This window comes from Artemia sp. Qi Xiang Cuo, chromosome 17 (genome assembly GCF_049724085.1).
Source record: "Artemia sp. Qi Xiang Cuo chromosome 17, ASM4972408v1, whole genome shotgun sequence".
NCBI classification, from domain to species: Eukaryota; Metazoa; Arthropoda; class Branchiopoda; order Anostraca; family Artemiidae; genus Artemia; species Artemia sp. Qi Xiang Cuo.
This window is the reverse complement of record NC_142810.1, coordinates 123733-146455: the sequence shown is the minus strand read 5'-3', so window position 1 is coordinate 146455 and position 22723 is coordinate 123733. Positions and strand designations below refer to the sequence as shown.

Below are 22723 nucleotides of genomic sequence, written 5' to 3'. Positions count from 1 at the left end.
TGTCTTGCCAATCTTCGGCTAATTGTATTGTTAATAAAGACAATAGGATAACCGTTTCCAAAAAGTATGTCGCTAATAAAACTTAGTTCATCTGTGATGTAAGATTCAGAGCAAATGTTTAGGGACGATCAACAAGAGATGTAACAACACCTCTTTTAACTTGTGGGGGGTGATTGGATATAAATATAGATATCTGTTATTTGTGTGGGTTTTCTTTAAATTGTAAAATCTAGTTTATCAATGTTATGAATAATTAATACTTCCAGAAATGGTAATTTATTTGCATTTTCAATTTCTAAGGTAAATTGTAAATTTCGGTCATATGTATAAAGGTGATCTAGAAAGGCCCTAAGTTCATTTTCTCCATAATTCCAGAGCGATATTACATCATCCATATAACGCCTCCAATAGACATGTTTTAAAAAATATGAATTTAAGGCCCAATTTTTAAGGTGTTCTACATAAATGTTCGCTAATAACCCGGATAGCGGTGCTTCCATAGGGAGCCCATTTTTTTGTTGATAAAAAGAATTACGGAACTGAAAATACATTGCATACTTATTACAAATTTTAACTAGGGACATTAAAACCTCGCAATCTATTTCTGTTGTTTAATCTTCAATTAAATGATATTTTTCTTCTATTTTTATTTTTTAATAACTGCTCAGATATTGCTACATCAATATTTGTGTACATAGAAACTATATCAAAACTACTTACTATTGTATTTTCTGAAATGCTTGCATTTTTAAGTTTTTCACTAAATCTACCAAATTAAATATGCACGATTTTTGGGAATAAAGCAAAGGTTTGAAGGCTGTACATTACCACTTTCCAATATTGGAAGCAGGGACTTTCGTACATGCTACGATTGGCCTAAATAAATACCTTGCTTATGTAATTTTGGTAAACCGTAAAACTTTGGGCAAAAGCTACCTCGGGGGAGAATTTTATTATACAATTTTGGGGTGATTTTGCCAATTTTGTTTTAGATTCTTTAATTCGGCTATAATTTTATTTGCAAACTTATCAGTATGGTCGTGTGTCATGGAAGTATATGTATTTGTGTCTTTTAAATGTGAATAAACTTTGTTGTCGTAATCAAACTTATCCATGACTACAGGTGAATTTCCTTTGTCTGCTTTTGTTCTTATTATTGAAGGGTCTTCGCGAAGATAAGACAAAACTTTTATGTCGTGCGAAATTTCTGTCGTCAAATTAGTATGAGACATAACTTTTTTTTGGCTGCCGCAAAGTGGATTAATAAAACAATACCTCACTTCATCTGGGCTAGAAATGGATGTGTAGTGTTTGTGCAAAAAAGTTTCTAAGGAGGAAACTATGTCTGCCACAGGAACTTGTTTTGGTGGAAAAGAGAATTTTAGACCTTTTTAAGAGTTTGGATTTCCTTAGGTTCAAGAGTTCTAGAGGAGAGATTAACGATAGCGGTTGGTACTCTGAAAAACTTAGGAGGATTTGCTAGATATTTTCCTAAGAAATTGACTACGAATTGTTTTGGGTATCCGACGGACCAACCATATCTCAAAGACTAAGCTCTATTAAAAATATTGGTCAATCCTGCTTTCTAGGGCTATAATGAGAGAAAGGTGTAGACGGCTAGGACAGGACAAAACGAAAGCAGGTAATCTCCAAATAGGGTGAGAGGAATTCTTAAAGATAGATCCTGAGAATAAGTAAAGAGGGAAGTTCTAAATAGATTTGAATGAAAGAGGATCAAGTGTAAAAGTGTTGGGCTCAGGTAGGTTAGTGCTGCAGTGAATTGTTAGTAGTAGTAGTAGTAGATTTTATTTCCATAGTTTGGGAGGAGCAGTAGATTTACTCTAAAGTGTTGGTTCTAAATCTGAATTTAATTTGTAAATTTCTTTCAGAATTTGATGACATGTTTCCAAATGAGGACAAACAGTTTTTTTGAAGTACAAATCCTATGTCATCATCTGAACAGAAAGATATTGCTTCATTTGTTTCATCATCTTCATCTACAAACATTGAACCTCATTTTGACTTTCCTAAATTTGATTTATCTACTATCAAGAGTGAAGGTATGTTTTTCAATATCCACTGTTTTTATATATCTTTAAATACAAAATTGAGTGACTTTGTGTGAGCATTTACGCTTTTTTGTGTGCACTGAAAATTTTTGTGTGAGCTAAACTAATCGTGATGGAAACGTGTAAATTTAGGCAGAATGATATTGGAACTAGAAGAATGAAAAAGGGAATATAAATGCAAAAATAAAAGCTAGAAAGCAATTAATGCAGAAATGTATCGTCATGATAACTGGGGTGTATCAGAAGTGTTGATTGCTATAGTAAAAATATACTAGTTTCCTTCTTCTAAACCCTATTTTATCCACTACAAACCTTATTTGACTACTTTCTTTAATTTGAAACTTTTTTACTATGATATAGTTACTTTGATACTAATTTTGATACTTTAATGAAGCTTTGATGTTAAAATAAAAATTGGACTTTGAAATAGGAAATTTTAAAAAACTTAAAACTTTGGCAATAAAAACAAACAGAAATTAATTTAAAAAAAAAACTTTCTAAAAAAGAAGTTTTTCAAAGAAAAGTAAAGGCCATGTTAACCTTAAGGTCAGCAGAAATAAAAACTTATAATAATGCAAGGCCAAAACGACCAAAGATTATTTCTAAAGAATAAATGAAACCCAAAACAAACAGAAATAAAATAAACAATTATAGCAAACAAACATACAAAAGGCACCATATAAACAGGTGAAAATATCTAAGATACTAAATGCAAAACATTTTATTACACAGAGCAAATTACAATTAACAAATAAATAAATTAATGTTTATTTAACTTAAGTTTATTAACAGCTTGTTTATTACCCAGATCAATACTAATTAAAGTGTTGTTTTTGAAAAGTTTTGCATGGATTGGGTTTTCGAAAATATAGATCTTTAGGGCTGAAAACAAAAGAGCTGGAAGCACTATTAGTACTTCAAGCCTTTGTTATATTGTCCTAATTTTGTTGAATACTTTTTTCAAAATTTAAGTGGGTTCTACCAACATAATAATTACGGTTTGGGATGTGGGAAGTTAACTATATATGGTTTTTGAGAATGGAGCAACTTTTTGAAAGCTTTACATAGCAATTTTCCAATATTTGAAATGGGTTCTTTTGTACATGCTTCAATATGCCTCAAGAGGATCTATTGTCTATGTAATTTTGGTAATTGCATAAAATTTGGCAAATGCTTACCATTTTGGTAAGCTATAAAATTTCAAGAGCTACCAAGTGGGAAAAAACGATTGTTTTATTGCCGAGTGATTGTACAGTTGTTTAATAGTTTCAGTTCATTTATAATTTCCTCAGCAAATTAATCAGTATGAGCAGGAGCTTTAATTGCATAAGTAGTTCTGTCATTTAAATGGGATCCAATGTTGTTACCATGATATGTCTTATCCATGACAACTAGTGAATATCTTTTATCTGCTTTAGTTATCGTAATTGAAGGATTTTAAGGGAAATTAGATAATATTTTAGGACCTTGGAATGTTTTGGAGACTCAGCTCTTTTTTTCGGGTTGTTAAGAAGGTTATCAATAAAACCTGACTGCATCTGGTTTAGAAACTGCTCCAAAGCATTAGTGTAAAGACAACACATAGGAGGATACTAGATCTGCGACAGGAACTTCTTAAAAGATTAGTAACGGTCAAAGATTAGTAAATATTAGAAACTTTTGTAAAGACTAGTGTAAAGGAGCTTCTTTTTGAAGTCAGCTTCTTTTGGAATTTGGCGGGAAATCAGCGCCCCTTGTAAAAACGAGCAATAAAGCCTATCGGACGACTTTCATAGTAAAATAAAACTGTTGAATAAACCAGTTGTAAGGATCAGAGACAAATTCCCCAACAATAAATTAGGAGCTGCAACTCCCCCCCTTACATAAAAATTTCCCATATCGTATTAACTTGATCCTAGAGTCCTAAGACATGTCAGGGTAGAATAGACTTATCGAACTATATTGTGAATACTCACTTACGAGGAAGATGACCCTCACCCTACCGTTTGTTGAATTTAGCGACAATTAAAAGAATATAATATAAATGTTATACTCCATAAATGCAAAATTTACCCCTCAAATACTTTGCTAAATACTCCTACATTTTCCTTTGTGCCATTGACCCCCCTCCCTCCATTAACAGAGTGAATCCCTCAAATGATTATATGTTAATCTTTCAAAATAATTCAGGTCGTAATTTGGCGGTTCTAAATCGAGGTTCACTTTATTGATACTTCAAGATGGTGTAAGGCGTTGAAAAGATCAGCCATTAAGGGTTTTGATTGTTTCGTCACAAATAGAGGACTGATACTGTAAAATAGAATCGAAAATAAATACAGATTAAGTGGGCTATATAACTGTCAAATAGCATGCATTTTCTTCCAAAGCTGATATTTCAGGATCTTTGAGGTGGAGGGGGGGCGGGAACATGACTTAAATTCAGCATAACCTTTGAATTTTGGGGTTGGGAAAAGTCTGTTCCCTTTTCAAACTAAACCTTGAGGTCTACTTAGCTCTCTGAAAGTTTATTATGGTTTTTGATAGCCTGGATACCCATAGTGTACTCAGACTTAGCTTTGTCCCCACTCCCAATTCATAGTTCAAATTTCACTTGGATTAGCCCTTTCCCCTTAATCTTCTTGAAGGCATGCATTTGAAGTTATTAGTTTTTCTTTAGATACTGCATACACATCCTATCCTCCTTTCTTTCCCAACAGTGAAGATAAGTTCTAAACTCAAAGCTCGAGTACCTTTCAACATACTGCAGATAAGCTATTTCAGTGACCTGGATAAACACAGTTTCTATGGATTTACCTTTGCCTCTTCCCCTAAGTCAAATTTAAGATCCACTTTACCACCCCAAGACTCCTCAAAAGTTTTAAAGCGATGCCTAAATCCATCTTAAGCGGAAAAGGCCAAAGAACGGAAACTAGTTGTCCTTGAATCTCTTTTGGTCTTTCAAAAAAGCACTAAAAATTTCAGTTTTTGCTTAAAACTACTGACTTACTTGACTTATGTCCCATCCATCCTCGAAGGTTGTTTTGGGGCCTCTTCCTTCACTATATTATGATATGAAGTTTGCACGAGCATTGCTTTCATAAGAACCACATACGGCTCCAGGACATAGCTTACAATACTTGCCCCCCCCCCTGGGCCCTGGGGGTTTGTGTCGACCCCGGAATTTGTAAATACTTTCTAAGACCAGACTGGCTATACATGACGTATGAAGCTAAGTGATGAAAGGAAATAATAAATGGTAAATAAAACCAAAAAAGGGTGAGAAAATGAGGATTTTGTCAGCCAGTGGTAAAATTTGAAGACGAACTATTTCGACAAATATTTCGACAAGGACTTCCGCTAAGTTGTCCTCAGTGCAAAAAAAAGAAAAAAGAATCTATCCTTTTAGAGTACACTACACAAGATCCGAACAAACACGGACTGAAAGGCCAAAGCCAGAACCAATGAAAAAAGGATTTTACCGAATAGATTGTGCAAGAATTTTGTGTATAGCACTACTTTGTGCTCTTCTGCCATTTCGATTTTCATTAGATATGTTAATAGATTCTCTTAAATTTGATTGGGTGCAAATATCAAAAGAGTCTTAGTATTAAATTGTTATAAATTGTGCTTAATGAAATGTCTCCGGTGTCCATACTTATTGCCAAATTCCTGTTTATATATTTTTTTTTATCTCATCTACCTCTTCGAAAGATTGCGGTAGGCTATTTACAGTAGATATTAAAATTTCCTCCTCAAAAAGAACAGGATGTATAGGATTTACGAATATATGCTGGGCCAAGGCGGAATCAAAGTTGTCATTTTTATTTTTCAATCTCAGGGACTTATCTATTGGAGTTTTGTGTTCATGCAAACGTTCACCAAGTTGTTGATGGGTCCTACCAATGTAAAATTTCCCACATGCACACGGGACTCTGTAGACATCACTACCCTTTACATAGTCAGTTTTATCTTTTCCTGAGTTGAAAAAATGTTCAACTTTTTTTCACTTTTGAAAGAAACAGAGAGATTGTGTTTATTTAACAATTTTCCAACTTCATCACTAAGTTTTGAAATGTATGGTAGAGTGGTGTAAGTTTTTTTCTCAATTGCCGGAACGACTGAGTCAAGGGGGACGGGCTCCCTATTTTCTTGTCTTATATTTTTTGATAGTCTATCTATGATATTTTCAATACGGTTTATTGGGTAACCATTGCAGAATAAAATATCTTTGATATAATTTAATTCAGAATTTACATGATTTAGTGAACAGATTTTTAAAACTCTGTCAACTAAAGAGATTATTACCCTTTTCACATAAAAATTTTTCAAGAGATTTTCTTTCTGAGGAAATAATATGTTGTTTTTGTTTTTTGTCCTTAATAATGTGGACTAGAGTTTTTAAATGTAATAAAGCTAGACGTAAATAGCGACGAAGACCACACTGCCTTTCCATCATAAACAATAAGTAGAAACAATGGGGATTTTTTTTTGTATACAAGACAGTGGAAGGCAACTTTTAAATGAATATTTCAACCCTATATCCAAGGGCCGTCCACAGCAAAACAAACGAATATAAAAAAAAAAAATAAAAAAGAAACTTAAATTAAAATTCGATAATTAAAACTTAAAAAAGTTTTTTTTTTTTTTTTTTTTTTTTTAAAAAGCCCTAATATAATTAATTAAAAGAATTACAAACATAAATGGTAAACCAAGCGGAGTGGAAAAAGAACAATTCATTCAAATGGAATAAAAATGATTACAGACAAGCTTTTAAAGCTAATCTCGCCTTCTTGGCAGCCAGCCTAGATGGTATCTTCGTAACTGGTTGAGTGGAATTATTTACTGTTTTTTTAATATAATTAGTTAAATCATTTATAATTAATTTTGTGGGTAGGGCATTAAGCGAATATTCCCCCAAATGTCTATTTAAAGAAATATTACTGTTTATTTTGATATTAATTTCAGTTGCCTCTCGAACAACCTGTTTTATGCCTAAATCATTGCTAATCAGACAAGTTTCTTCAAATAGCATTTTATGGCTAGGGTTATCATAGATGTGACTGCTTAAAGCACAATCAAAAGAATTATTTGTACTATTAGAATTAAAATCTTTAGTTATGTCATCTTGGTGTTGTTGTAGGCGCTTTTCTAAATTTTGATGGGTTCTACCAACATAAAAATGGCCACAGTCACATGGTATTTGATAAACCCCTCTTTGGCGAGTAACTGGGGTTATATCTTTACCAGAGTTTAGGAAATTCATGATTATAAAATTATTGGCAAATACTACATACACTTTATTTTGTGTGCCAACTTTTTTAAAACGTGGAGTGACTTTTGCAATATATAGAAGCTAAATTATAGTTGAAGGCTTCGAGGGATCTTTATATGTTAAAAGACCCTTAATTTTAAGGGGGTGTCTTGCCAACCATCGGCTAACTTTATTGTTAATAAAGACATTAGGATAACCGTTTCCAAAAAGTATGTCTCTAGTAAAACTTAGTTCATCTGTGATGTAAGATTCAGAGCAAATGTTTAGAGACGATCGACAAGAGATGTAACAAGACCTCTTTTAACTTGTGGGGGGTGATTGGATATAAATATAGATATCTGTAATTTTCTGTGGGTTTTTTTTAAATTGTAAAATCCAGTTTATCAATTTTACGAATAATTAATACATCCAGAAACAGTAATTTATTTGCATTTTCAATTTCTAAGGTAAATTCTAAATTTCGGTCATATGTATTAAGGTGATCTAGAAAGCCCCTAAGTTCATTTTCCCCATAATTCCAGAGCGATATTACTTTTTTCTTTTTTTTTTAATAAATGTATATTTTTTTTTTAATTTCTTTTTTAATAAATGTATATCTCATCTCATCTCATTACATCATCCATATAACGCCCCCAATAGACATGTTTTAAAAAATATGAATTTAAGGCCCAATTTTTAAGGTGTTCTACATAAATGTTCGCTAATAACCCGGATAGCGGTGCTTCCATAGGGAGCCCATTTTTTTGTTGATAAAAAGAATTACGGAACTGAAAATACATTGCATACTTATTACAAATTTTAACTAGGGACATTAAAACCTCGCAATCTATTTCTGTTGTTTAATCTTCAATTAAATGATATTTTTCTTCTATATTGTTTTTTAATAACTGCTCAGATATTGCTACATCAATATTTGCGTACATAGAAACTATGTCAAAACTACTTACTATTGTATTTTCTGAAATGCTTACATTTTCTGAAATGCTTGCATTTTTAAGTTTTTCACTAAATCTACCGAATTAAATATGCACGATTTTTGGGAATAAAGTAAAGGTTTGAAGGCTGTACATTACCACTTTCTAATATTGGAAGCAGGGACTTTCGTACATGCTACGATTGGCCTAAAGAAATACCTTGCTTATGTAATTTTGGTAAACCGTAAAACTTTGGGCAAAAGCTACCTCGGGGGAGAAATTTATTGTACAATTTTGGGGTGATTTTGCCATTTTGTTTTAGATTCTTTAATTCGGCTATAATTTTATTTGCAAACTTATCAGTATGGTCGTGTGTCATGGAAGTATATGTATTTGTGTCTCTTAAATGTGAATAAACTTTGTTGTCGTAATCAAATGTATCCATGACTACAAGTGAATTTCCATTGTCTGCTTTTGTTCTTATTATTGAAGGGTCTTCGCGAAGACAAGACAAAACTTTTATGTCGTGCGAAATTTCTGTCGTCAAATTAGTATGAGACATAACTTTTTTTTGGCTGCCGTAAAGTGTATTAATAAAACCATACCTCACTTCATCTGGGTTAGAAATGGATGTGTAGTGTTTGTGCAAAGAAGATTCTAAGGAGGAAACTATATCTGCCACAGGAACTTGTTTTGGTGGAAAAGAGAATTTCAGACCTTTTTAAGAGTTTGGATTTCCTTAGGTTCAAGAATTCTAGAGGAGAGATTAACAATAGTGGTTGGTACTCTGAAAAACTTAGGAGGATTTGCTAGATATTTTTCTAAGAAATTGACTACGAATTGTTTTGGGTATCCGACGGACCAACCATATCTCAAAGACTAAGCTCTATTAAAAATATTGGTCAATCCCGCTTTCTTGGGCTATAGTGAGAGAAAGATGTAGACGGCTAGGACAAGGCGAAACGAAAGCAGGTAATCTCCAAATAGGGTGACAGGAATTCTTAAAGATAGATCCTGAGAATAAGTAAAGAGGGAAGTTTTAAATTGTTTTGAATGAAAGAGGATCAAGCGTAAAAGTGGGCTCAGGTAGGTTAGTGCTGCAGTGAGTTGTTAGTAGTAGTAGTAGTAGTAGTAACTTTTTATTTCCATAGTTTGGGAGAAGCAGTAGATTTACTCTAAAGTGTTGGTTCTAAATCTGAATTTAATTTGTAAATTTCTTTCAGAATTTGATGACATGTTTCCAAATGAGGACAAACAGTTTTTTGGAAGTACAAATCCTATGTCATCATCTGAACAGAAAGATATTGCTTCATTTGTTTCATCATCTTCATCTACAAACCTTGAATCTTATTTTGACTTTCCTAAATTTGATTTATCTACTATCAAGAGTGAGGGTATGTTTTTCAATATCCACTGTTTTTATATATCTGTAAATACAAAATTGAGTGACTTTGTGTGAGCATTTACGCTTTTTTGTGTGCACTGAAAATTTTTGTTTGGGCTAAACTAATCGTGACGGAAACGTATAAATTTAGGCAGAATGATATTGGAACTAGAAGAATGAAAAAGGCAATATAAATGCAAAAATAAAAGCTAGGAAGCAATTAATGCAGAAATGTATTGTCATGATTACTGGGGTGTATCAGAAGTGTTGATTGCTGAAGTAAAAATATACTAGTTTCCTTCTTCTAAACCCTATTTTATCCACTACAAACCTTATTTGACTACTTTCTTTAATTTGAAACTTTTTTACTATGATATAGTTACTTTGATACTAATTTTGATACTTTAATTAAGATTTGATGATAAAATAAAAATTGGGCTTTGAAATAGGAAATTTTAAAAAACTGAAAACTTTGGCAATAAAAACAAACATAAATTAATTAATAAAAAAACTTTATAAAAAAGAAGTTTTTCAAAGAAAAGTAAAGGCCATGTTAACCTTAAGGTCAGCAGAAATAAAAACTTATAATAATGCAAGGCCAAAACGACCAAATATTATTTCTAAAGAATAAATGAAACCCAAAACAAACTGAAATCAAATAAACAATTATAGCAAACGAACATACAAAAGGCACCATATAAACAGGTGAAAATAACTATGACAATAAATGCAAAACATTTTATTACACAGAGCAAATTACAATTAAAAAATTAATATATTATTGTTAATTTAATGTTTTATGGTTAGTTTTATATGGGTTACTGACATTTTAATATTTTTTTTTTCTGTTTTCCAAGTTTCTAGATTTAGAGAACCAGTTGAATCTCTACTTGAGATTGTGCTGTCCAGCTCGGACTGCGGACGGATCCAACTCGGACTGCGGCATTCATAAATTTTGTAAACAATGGTTAATAGGTCGACGCTCCTTGTGTTGATCTATCTCAACTACACATCTGACAATAAGTGAAAGATTGCAGTGTGGTTTTTTTATTCTTTATGGAAAAAAACGCCAATACTGGCCTTAAACGCAATGTATCAATATAAGCATTTATCCGTCATTCTAATTAACGAAAATTCTTAGGGTGGAGGCAACCTGTAATTACCAAAATTTTAGGGGGGGCGTGGTTTATTTATTCGATTTTTTCCTCTCAATATATAATAAAAAGCGTATTTCAATGAAAGTACTCTAAAAAGTTTAAAATGAAAAAAAAGATCCTTTACTATTAAAGAATATACAAAACTCAAAACGAGTAGAAACTAAATAAATAATCATAGCAAAAAACACAAAACAAGTAACAATATAAATGAATAAATAGATCTTAAAGCGAGTAATGCTTAGATTGAATATGAAAATCAAGCTTAAAACAAAAAAAAATAGTTTGCTATTAAAGTATAAATGAAACTAAAACGAACAGAAATTAAATAAACAATCAATGCAAACAAACATACAATATATATATATTAATGTAAATGAATAAATAAATCTTAAAACAAGTGAAACTTAAATTGCAAATGCAAATCAAGTTTGAATCAAATAAAAATAACTACAAACAAGAGTTTGGGTATCGCCTCACTGCAGAAGCCTAAAACCTACTGCGTCATTGACGCTTTACTGAAAACGAATTATATTACAAATGTTTTCTTTTGCACTTAATATTGAAGATAAATATTAAAATTACAGTAAAATTTTGAACTGATGAGCTTTCAGCAATGAATATCATTATGCATAAAACATTCAGTTTAATTTATTATTTCTTTCCAAGATTGGTCAAGACAAATATAGTTTCACTGCAAACAAAATTTGGATACTGCCCCCTTCTTTAACTGTAAAAACCTAAAGCCTTCTGCGTCATTGGCGCTTCACTGAAAACGAATTATTTGTATATTACAAATTTATTCCAGTTCTTTCAGCATTGAAAATGAAAATAAAAATTACAGTGAAAAAAAAAATCTTGAACTGATGGATCTTTCAACAATTAATATCATTATATATCTAATATTGAATTTGATTTTGTTTATACTTTCCAAGACATTTCAAGACTCATATGGTTTTCAGTAAGACGCCAATGACGCAGTAGGTTTTAGGCTTCTGCAGTGAGGCGATATTTTTATTCAATTCAAACTTGATTTGCATATTCAATTTAAGTTTCACTTGTTTTAAGATTTATTTGTTCATTTACATTAATATATATTGTATGTTTGTTCGCATTGATTGTTTATTTAATTTCTGTTCGTTTTAAGTTTCATTTATACTTTAATAGCAAACTATTTTTTTTTTTTTTAAGCTTGATTTTCATATTCAATCTAAGCATTGCTCGCTTTAAGATCTATTTATTCATTTATATTATTACTTGTTGTGTGTTTTTTGCTATGATTGTTTATTTAATTTCTCTTCGTTTTGGGTTTCATTTATTCTTAAACAGTAATTTCTGGTCGTTTTGAGTTTGAATTTTAAATTGTATTTTTATATAGTGAGATTAATTTTAAATTGGCTTTTACTTTTCTTTGAAACTTATTTTTCGGAATGTTTTTTTAATTAATATGAAGAAACGACGGTATAATATGAAGATTTAAGTGCTTTATGAGGAATAAAATCCTTTAGTCTATTTAAGATACCTGTCTCTTCGAAAATTTTAATGGTAAGTGCCCTCAAATGATCTGCATGTAATGATTTTATCAACAATGTTTCCCAAATACTTCAAATTGGCTACACTTTCAATCTCTGTATTTCCAAATGAAAGTATTTTATTTTTTTCAAAAATTTTCTATATTTGAAAAAATCATTTTGACTTGGTTATCTGTTGTAATTTCAGTTCTTTTTTGGATTTTATTTATACTCAGTTATATATGCTAGTTTAATGCTTATAAGATTATTTGATTTTATTTCTGTTCATCCTTCGGATTAATGTAGCCCTTTACTTTTCATTAAGAAGGCTTAAAAATTAAATAGAATATAAAAAACAGTTGAATTTGTTCAGAAGGCTTTGCTGTTGTGTTTTATGTCCCTTTTATTCATGTTTTGTTTTAGAAGTTGAAGATGCTTTTCCTAGTGGGATTGAGGAGCTCTTTGACATTTGTTTGTTTCCGAAGCTTGAAGCTGTTCCTTTGACTGCTTTTGCCAGCACTGCAGGACCATTTAAATTGGAAGCTGACACCCAAGAATTGGAACTCACCAGTTTTGACAATGAAGGTATGCTTCAAATACTTGGTTTTGTAGAATCAGGAATATTTCATTTAAAAAAAAACAAATAGGGTACATGCAGGGGCGGATCCATGATTTTTGTAGGGGGGGCGGCGCAAAATAGGTTGATCCGATAAAAAAAATTTATGGGGGCAAAATAGGTGGATCCAATAAACTTGCGTTAGGAGCAACTTTAATTAACGTCAACTTGGGTTAATTCAGTAAATTACATTAGTTTACTACGCAAGGGGGGGGGGGGGGCACCCCCTGGATCCGCCTCTTGGTACGTGGATAAAATTTTAGTATTTAAACTAATCTTAGTATGAAACTTTTCTTATTCTGGTAAGCAGGCATTTGCTAAACCAGTTTTGAATTTTAACAGTAACTTTCAAAATGTTGATTTAAAGGTGTTGGGTGAATTCCGTATATCAGCTATAGTCAAAACCCATTTTACCAACAGGCTAAACACCCGGGCGGGAATCTGATTTCATCGAACATGTTCAGCCTGTTATCTGTCAGAACCACCCACAACTGCAGTGGCGAATTGGGCTAAAATTTCTGTACCAGTAGGCATCTGAATGTAATGTATCATAGTACATGGAGAAATATTTAATTGCCACAAGATATGACCGCATTTAATATGCATTTAGCGTTTAATATACTATAAGGAGGCTAAAGGTTTAATTATATTTAAATAAATAAAACTGAGAAAGAAATTCTTTTTTATCATAAATTAAATTGAATAAGTAAAATTTGAGTAATTAAATTGTTATTCTCATTTCAATGCTGTAAAAACTGGAAAAAGAAATATTCGTAATATAATTGGCTTTCAATGGAGCGCCAATGACGCAGTAGGCTTTAAATTTATACAGTTAGGGAAGGAGGCATTAGCTAAATTCTTGTTTGTAGCGAAAGCAAATCTGTGTGAACGGTTTTGGGAACATATAAGATTGAACTAAATATATAATATATGATATCATCTGCTAAAAAGCCCGTCATTTCAAAATTTAATTTTACTGAAATTTCGTTTTTATTTTCGATGTTGTAATAAGTATTTGAGGAAATATTTGTAAAATCATTTTCAGTAAAGCGCCAATGACGAAGTAGGTTTTAAACTTATACAGTTAGGGAAGGATGCAAAAACAAAGTCTTATTAGTAGATATCTTTGTTTGTTTCAAGCTTGATTGGCATACCTAATTAAAGCTTTATTCGTTTTAAGATTCATTTATATTAGTATACATGCTGTATGTTTGTTTGCTTTTATTGTTTGTTTAATTTCAGTTAGTTTTAGGCTTCATTTATGCTATAATAATAAAATATTTTTCTTCGTTTTAAGCTTGATTTGCATGTTCAATTTTAGCTGAACTCTTTTTAAGATTTATTTATTCATTTTTATTAATATAACAAAAGAATAAAAACGAAAGCAATACGAAACCAGAAGGATGGAACCACAAGAACAGTACAAGAAGAGATAAGAAAACTAGAAACAATATTAAAAAAAACAAAAACTGAAAATGATCGACCCCTCTCCCGCAAAAAAAAACAAAACAAATGTATTTAACTTACTCAAACCCCATTCAGGTAACAAGAGTCTAGCCTATGGCAGGTTAGATTTTAATTACTTTTAGTTTATTTGACGAGCAATTCTGATTTTCCCCTTCTCTTCTTCACTTGATTAGTTGCAATTCCTTTTTTCTTGTTGTTACACGTTTCTGTTCTTTTCTGGCTTTTATCGTTGTGGAACATGCCTCGTTTGATGCATCTAAAGATAATAAATGTCTTTTTTTGTTTTGTTTTTGTCCTTTTTCGGTGGCTGGCGTATATCTCCCCCCCCCCCCGGAAAATACACCCCGAGGAAAATAACCCCCTCTACAGAAAATACCCTCCAACGTAAAAAAAACACGGAAAATGCTCCCCCACCCCCGAATAATATCACACCCACGCAGCTGGTTGGTGTTCAATCCCTTTGGATTCCGAAAAAAGGACTAGAACTCTCAGTTTCTGATCTAATGAGCACACTCTGAAGTTTCTGCGACCTTGAGGTGGAGGTGTGGATAAGGAAGGGGCAATCCCCCTCCTGCACGGAAAAAATCCAGCTCAGTTTTGGGTTTAATGTTATTCTTTACTTTCATAATAACAGCGTAGATCGGAAATGTACCCAGAAATTACAAGGGATTATACATCAATTTCACATTTTTGATGCGTTTTTAATGTTTCTTTTGTACACCTCCTCTACCTTTTTGCTGAGAAACTTTTTCACCGAGGGGGGGGGGGAATTACGGCTATGATTTTAAAAACAAAATGAAATTAGTCTTTTTCAAATGAAATTGCGCTACAAAAAAAAAAAAAAAAAAAAAAAAAATTACCCCGAGATCATCCATAAGAAATTTTCCAGGTAGGATTTTCAGCTAGAATGTAAATGTCTTGGAAAAATTTCCCAGGAGAGGGGGGGGGCGAGTTTTACGGGAAAACAACTTTTCATGGTGGAATTTTTCTGTGGGTAAGGGAAATTTAAGGAATCTTTCATGGCGGGAGGCGCCAGAATTTCTGGTGCTCTTTAAAAGCAATCAGAAATTAAATTAAAAAAAAGTTACTTCGACTGAAATGAAGGAGCAATATCAAAACTTAAACGAACAGAAATTTTTGCGTATATGAAAAGTGTTGCCCCCTCCTCAAGAGTTATCTTTACGCTAAAGGTTTGACTTTTTTTACTAATTCTTTAAGAACGACTCCTCAAACACAATGGTCGTTTAATAGGAATAATAAGCTTTTTTTTAATTTTTCGATCATCTGTTATGAAAGAGTGTCGGTGAGTTCCGAGTGAGAAGAGGGGATGGCACCTGACAACACCTTGAAGGAGTCAGCTTATCTGGTATAATCTGATTAACAATCAGAAATAAAATTTTAAAAAATAAAGTTTTTTTCAACTTAAAGAACGGAACAAAATTGAAAAGGACAGAAATGAGTCCATATATGAGTGGAGCTGGACCCTTCTAAATCCCTTGCTCATTAACTAACGTCTCTATTGCTTTGACAAAGCTTTTTATTCTAATTGAACGGCCCTAATTTTTATGGTCTTTCTTAAAGAATTCGGAAAAATTCAAACTTTAGCGTAAAGAGAGAGGGGTTTAAGAGGGGAAAGGCCCCTCATATATTGGAAAATTTGTTTATTTAAAGTTTTAACTTACTTTTAGTTGAGAATCTTCTTTTTTCTATTTAATTCCATAAAAAGATTACTGTAATGAAATAAACGACACATCATTAACACAGGATTCTGATTAATGGATAATTCCTCTGGGCTTGATCTGTTTAGGTGAAAAAGTTTTCAGGCTGAAAAATCTCTTCCTAGTTAATGTATCTACCGTAAGTTGCCTTCCCATAGTAGCATAATATTTGAAGGCATGGATATATAATGAGTCGGGGCTAATAGGCTTGAGACTGTCTGTGTATGATTTCTACTCTTTATGATAGAAGAGCATCGGCAAGTGCTGAATACCATGTTGTGACAAAAAATAGGCCCAGGATTATGCAAAGCCGTCCTTCTTACTGGAGGTCCCAGGGACTTTTTGCTGTCCGGTTTTAAGCCTTCTTAAGCGCTTCAATGTACACTTGAGAAAATGTGTTGGTCCTCGTCCTGCATTGCTATCCGGAACCATTGCTTTTCCTGAGGCCAAAATGATTTCAGTGATTTATAGAACATGAAAATTCGAATTTTTGGAATGGTTTTGACGTTAAAAAATAATTATCGTATCGATATTTCGACTGACGAATCCAGACGACTTGAACTGGACTTATTAGGAGTTCCAGAAACTCATATCCCCGGGGGAGGAAGCGTGACATTAGGTGATATAGAATTTGTTTACTCAGGTATGAAGGATTGGGTCCATTGACAGGGAGGAGGAATCATGATGAATAAGGAAGCTAATAAGTATTGTTTAGGCTGGTAAGGTATTAGTAATATGAATACTATTCGCTCATTTTTAAACAGTTCGTGGTATCGAACTGTAAGTAAGGAGCTATCTGGTTTCAACAGTAACTGAAACTCTAAAAAACGGAATTTTGATAGAAATAGATACATCAAAAGAATCAGATTTTTATGCTTATTTCAAGTTCAGTCTTGCCCATCAAAGGTTTTGCGTCTGAGAAAGTTTGCCTTAGTTTCGAAAAAAGGGCAAAACACCCCCTAAAAGTCATAGAACCTTAACGAAAGTTACACCATCAGATTGAGCGTGTCAGATAACCCTACTATAGAGGTTTCAAGCATCTGCAAAAATTTGTTGTTTTTTTTTTCTTTTTTTTTGCCAGAAGAAAGATGGATGCGTGTTTATTTGTTTTTTTGTTTGTTTTTTCCTGGGGTGATTATATTGACCTAGTGGTCCTAGAATATCACGGAAGGGATCATTCGAATGGAAATTAAAAGTTCTAGTGCTTTTTTTAAGTGACAAAAAATGGACGGCATATAGGCCCTCTACCACACTCATTTTTTTCCCATAGTTACCAGATCAAAATTGTGAGAGAGCCATTTTGTTCAACGTGGTAGCACAATATAATAACTCTGTCTTTGACGATGAATTTAATCCCCACAGTCACCGGGGAGAGTTTTGAAAGTCGTGAACTTTTCCCACGTTTTACATAGAGGCTTGGTGCATGGGAAGTATTCAGAAATATTTAGGATGATTTTTTCTGATAATATAGGGGGGGGGGGATCGGGGGTTACGTGAGGATCTTTCCATGGGGGAAGAGACATTGCTATGAAGGGGGTACCAGATTTTCCAGCATTATTTTAAAAAAACGATCAGGAATTAGATAAAAAAAAACAAGTTTTTCAACTGAAAGTAAGGAGCAACATCAAAACTTAAAACGAACGGGGTCATTCTGAAAGAATCGGAATAAAATTAGAAGTTTAGCGTAAAGAGCGAGGCATTGACTAGGGGGTGAACCCCCTAATATACGTATTAAAAATATACGAATATAAAAGTTCGTTACGTAAGTTAATTTATAGCTGAGGTATATTTATTACAAATAAAAACGTTCGTAAATAAAATTAAAAGTTTTAGTGCCCTTTTTGAGTAACCAAAAAAAGCTGAAGGGCAACTAGACCCCCTTTTCCGCCCCTTTTTTCTCAAAATCGGTCAGATCAAAAATTTCGAGAAAGCCATATAGCCACAAAAAAAGAAAAATTAATATTCAAATTTCATTTTAATTATTCAAGTACAGTAAGACAAAATCGACACTTTTATTAATTAGAAACCTTTCATAAATTTAATAAAAAAAGATGTTTTTTAAACTTAATGCAAGTATAGACATTAACACATAATAAAAAAATAAAGTCTTCTATACACTTACTGTGTGTTTTTCACAACTATTATTTAAAAAAATAAGTTTTCTAATGATTTAGATCAGGTTTTATGTGTTTATGTTATCCCCCTTTATATGTATAAAGTATCCCCTTTATATGTGTCATTTTGATGAATTTTGTATTCAGAAGCACAGGAAAGGCACTGGGAAGCCATGCAACCAAATGGGGAGAAAAAAATTCATGGACTTAGGTTATGCTGATGATTTAAGTATTCTAGATGAAAGTTTGAGTAAAATTAATTAACTTTTAGAGGTTTTGCGAGTTCAGGGTGATAGAATAGTTTTGAAAATAAATGTTAAGAAGACTAAGTCACAAAGACTAGGACTAAGGGAAGATGAAAAATTGACGTTGGGTAACGACAAAATCTATTAATATTTTTTTCCATATACAATATTATATATATACAAAACAATATACAATAATTTTTTCAATGAAAAAGACTGTGTCAATAAAAAACGAACAGAAATTATTTTAGAAACTTTTTCCACAAGACAAGTTTTTCAAAGGAAAGTAAATAACTACATTAAGCCAAGAATGTGCAAACATAAAGTCGAATAATCTTCCAAACGTAAAAATACCACAAATCACTATCAATAAATGAATAAAACTAAAAAAGAACATAAATTACAATAGAATGCCGAGTCAAACTCAAAACAAGCAAAAATTAACATGAGTAGGGCTGATAACTCTTATGCCTTCTCAAGACCAGAACACATATTGCCCTTTACTGAAAACACAAAAATACGTTTGAAATCTTTCCACCTTTCTTACATTAATGGAAAAATTTTCAAAACCTTAACAAAGAAATCTCAGTATATGTCAATTTGACTGACAATCCTAGGTTGTTTTTTTGTTTTTTTTTTTTTTTTGTTTTTTTTTTTTTAAGTAAAGCGCAATTTGTGTTATGGTCTTGAGAAGGCATAGGGGTCATAAAGAGGCACTCTGAAAAGCGGTTCCTAGATATTTTCCAGAGAAATTGTTTATGGATTGTTCTGGGTACCCAACTGACTGATTGTATTTCGTATTTAACAGTAGGCTGTTAAACATACGCTGTTAAACTGTATTTAACAGCACTGAAGCACTGGGACTTTTTAATTAGACTATGTAGCTTTTTTAAAAGTGCTAACATATTTAGTTTAAAGAACAAGGTAATGAAGACGGGGCAACCCTTTATATTCGGAAAAAATCTTCCAAAATTAATATGCAAATTTTGTTTTATGTACTATGAGCCAAATTCGAACCTGCATTAGTTGAAAAACGTTCAGAAATTAGATAAAAACAAAACAAGTTTTTTAACTGAAAGTAAGGATCGACATTAAAACTTAAAACGAACAGAAATTAGTCAGTACATGAAAGGGGTTGTCCCCTCCTCTGCGGCCCGTTCCTTACGCTAAAGTTTTTATTAGTTTAAAAAGTAGAGTTGACAAAGAATCAAACTTTAGTGTAAAGAGCGAGGCGTTGAGAAGAGGACAACACATTTCATATAGGGAATAATTTCTGTTCGTTTAAGTTTTATTGTTGATCCTTTCTTTTAGCTGAAAATAGCCAGTAGTTTATTTCTCTTTATATGGAGGCTGAGCCCATGTATTTTCAAATCTAGATTTTTATGGTAAGCATTTATGTAATCGAAGCTTTTTTTTATATTATTCAATGTATATTATAAAATGCTCTTTAATTACAAATTTTGTTACTGAACTTTGGCATAAAGTTCAGAACTAAAGTGTTTATATTTCTATTAAGTATAAAACACAATGTTTGTATTTCTTTCTGAATTAAGATATAAAGATAGATATATCAAACTAGAGATATCACAGATATTGTATAGCATACACTATAATATATACTTTATGGCAAATAACAGCGAGGCTATAATCCCTCTAAATTCTCTAAAGCCATGCGTTTTTTGTGCTTTATTTAAATGATTTATATTTCGAGCAATGTGTTTTTGCTTGTCATAACATTAACAACCAGTGGTGTTGGTTAGGCGGCACGAGGGCCTGTGTCTTCTATATTTTTTGGCACCCCTTAGACGTTAAAAAATATCTTTATTCGGGTATTTTTACTGAAAATGCCTTTTTTGTTTTTTTCACAGAAAAAATTGAACAAAGATACCCACCCTCTTATATTTTGATGAAGTCCAAATGCTAATCAATGTTTACAAATAAGAGCTATGACAAATGAGATTGAGGCCACCTCTCTCAAACCCTCTAAATGCTTGAGTTCACTTGCGATTTACTCAAAACAATATTTATTTTGGAGATCATGCTTTTTATTTGTCAAAAGAGGTTGACAACATTTGTGTATGCTATAAAGTATCTGTGGCAATATCAAACTAGAGATGCATAACAAGTCCTACCGGGCTTTAATAATAGAAACGAAAGACAGTTTTTGTGCTAGATATGAAATTCTATTATTGAGGTCCAGGGGGTATAAACCCTCGTAGAATTAGAAAGATATTTCTTTTTGGGCATTTGAAAACCGTATTTTTCGAGTACTTTTCATTGAAAAAAATTGAAAGAAGACAATAAAACGACAGATTTGAGGCCACTCCAGTGTGATATGGAGATACGTCATTTTGATACCCGACTGACAATATGCTGTGTGTGGTACTTTACCAAAACAATTGCTCTTGCGTTCAAGTATTTGGTGAGGAACGGAAAGCTCTACTATGATCACCTCTAACGGCAATTACCAACTGTTTTGTGTAATGTGTTTACAGATTCTCTTAATCCTAAGATAACCCTTAATCCTTTAGGGTTATCTAAATTAATTTATGCATCAGTTCTCAATATTAAAAAGTTGTTTGAACTAAAATTGAAAACCAGAGACAAAAAAGTAGCATTGTGATAAATAATACTATATTAAAGCCACAAATATATTTTTTATGATTTTTTTTTCTTTTGTTCCAACTTGATTTTATTCTTTTTTCTTTATAAAGCGCAAACAACTCTTACATTTTAGTAATTTCAGGCCCCTCATCCATAAAGAAGACCACAGTCTAGTTGCCAAGTGGTTCTTTTAAGTTGCAGTGTAATAATAATTAGTGTAATTGGTTAAATTAAGGTAGTTATAAGTTTATGATCTCAGTTCCTGACAGAAAAGTGATTAAAGAGCTTGAAAAAATTCCAGGCACTAGATGGTGTTGATAGTTTTTTTTTTCAACACTAGCGCGAGTTCCCACTCATATAAACTACCCCTGCACTTTGGGTATATCCCACAAAAGACTTACCGTCAATACTTTTTTTTGTAATTTATTCGCTGTTGTCTAGCTCAAAACAATAGAAAACAAAAACTCTTGGAAGAAACAATGTCTAATAGCTCTTGTTCATTTGAACTAAAGTTTGATTAATTGTATTTTCAAATTTTTCTGTTTTCTTTTTCTTAAAAGAGGAACGCTTTTTAAATTATTCCCAAAATTTGTGAAAAGGAAGACAATTAATGAAATTTATTGAAATAATGTTTAGATTATCACTCTTAAGTTTTGTTTGAGGGTTTCGTTTTACCACCGTTTTAAATTTTGCTCTCTGTTTTTTTTTTGCTTTCTTGGGTTTTAGAGGCGAATTGTTTAAATTTTTGATTAATTTTTCGAGATTGTGTTTTCATATCTATTTATGATTTCTTTTACTTGTTATTTTTGTTTGTTATTGTAGGTGTTGAAGATTCTTCAACAAGTGCTGCCGAAACCCTAATGGAAACTTCAAATTCTCCTCTATCAATAGAACATCAAAATCCTTCCACTAGCGGCTACTCAAATTCATCTAAATCGAGATCTGAAGAAAAAGGTTTTGGCGATCAGAAAAGATTCTTGGATTGTCGGTTGGACTGTAAAAAGCATAGAAAATTAAAGAGGCATAAAAGTATACACATAGAAAAAAATATATATAAATGCAATCTATGTAAGAAATGCTTTTCTTCGCCAAGCAGCTTGAAAAGGCATCAAATTGTGCACACACGTGAAAAGCCCTTTAAATGTGAGATATGTAAGAAATGCTTTTCTTCATCAAGCCATTTGAAACAGCATCAAATAATGCATGCAGATGACAGACCATTTAAATGTGAGATATGTAAAAAATGCTTTCCTTCACCAAGCAGCTTGAAAAGGCATCAAATTGTGCACACAGGTGAAAAGCCCTTTGAATGTGAGATATGTAAGAAATGCTTTTCTTAATCAGGCATTTTGAAACAGCACCAAACAATGGATGATGATGAAATCCCATTTAAATGTGAGATATGTAAGAAATGCTTTTTTTTGTCACGTGATTTGAACAGGCACCAAAGAGTCCATACATGTGAGAGCCCATTTAACTGCGATATATGTAAGAAATGCTTTTCTTTGTCACGTGATTTGAAAAGGCACCAAATAGTGCATACATGTGAGAGCCCTTTTAAATGCGAGATATGTAAGAAATGCTTTTCTTTATCAAGCTAATTGAATCATCACCAAATTGTGCATACAGGTAAAAAGTCATATGAATGTAATACATGTAAGAAATGCTTTTCTTCG

The 22723-nt window shown here is 32.2% G+C and overlaps 2 protein-coding genes across 2 annotated transcripts in view; one reads left to right on the top strand and one right to left on the bottom strand.

The window, feature by feature from the left end:
- Positions 1 to 22723, bottom strand: part of LOC148941759 (uncharacterized) — a 497279-nt gene that overhangs the window by 403246 nt on the left and 71310 nt on the right. The gene's annotated exons all lie outside the window — the stretch shown is intronic.
- Positions 1894 to 22387, top strand: LOC148941761 (uncharacterized). Its single transcript, XM_089103577.1, has 4 exons — positions 1894 to 2060; positions 9458 to 9628; positions 12707 to 12868; positions 21870 to 22387. The coding sequence occupies exons 1-4, from the start codon at positions 1946 to 1948 to the stop codon at positions 22385 to 22387; spliced, it is 966 nt and encodes a 321-aa protein (XP_088959703.1). The 5' UTR covers positions 1894 to 1945.

Bases quoted from the DNA above. Each gene is read 5' to 3' on its own strand.
- LOC148941761 (XM_089103577.1), top strand. From the start codon at position 1,946: ATGTCATCATCTGAACAGAAAGATATTGCTTCATTTGTTTCATCATCT. The intron at 2,061-9,457 runs GTATGTTTTTCA...AATTTCTTTCAG, and splicing joins ATCTACTATCAAGAGTGAAG to AATTTGATGACATGTTTCCA. The intron at 12,869-21,869 runs GTATGCTTCAAA...TTGTTATTGTAG, and splicing joins CACCAGTTTTGACAATGAAG to GTGTTGAAGATTCTTCAACA.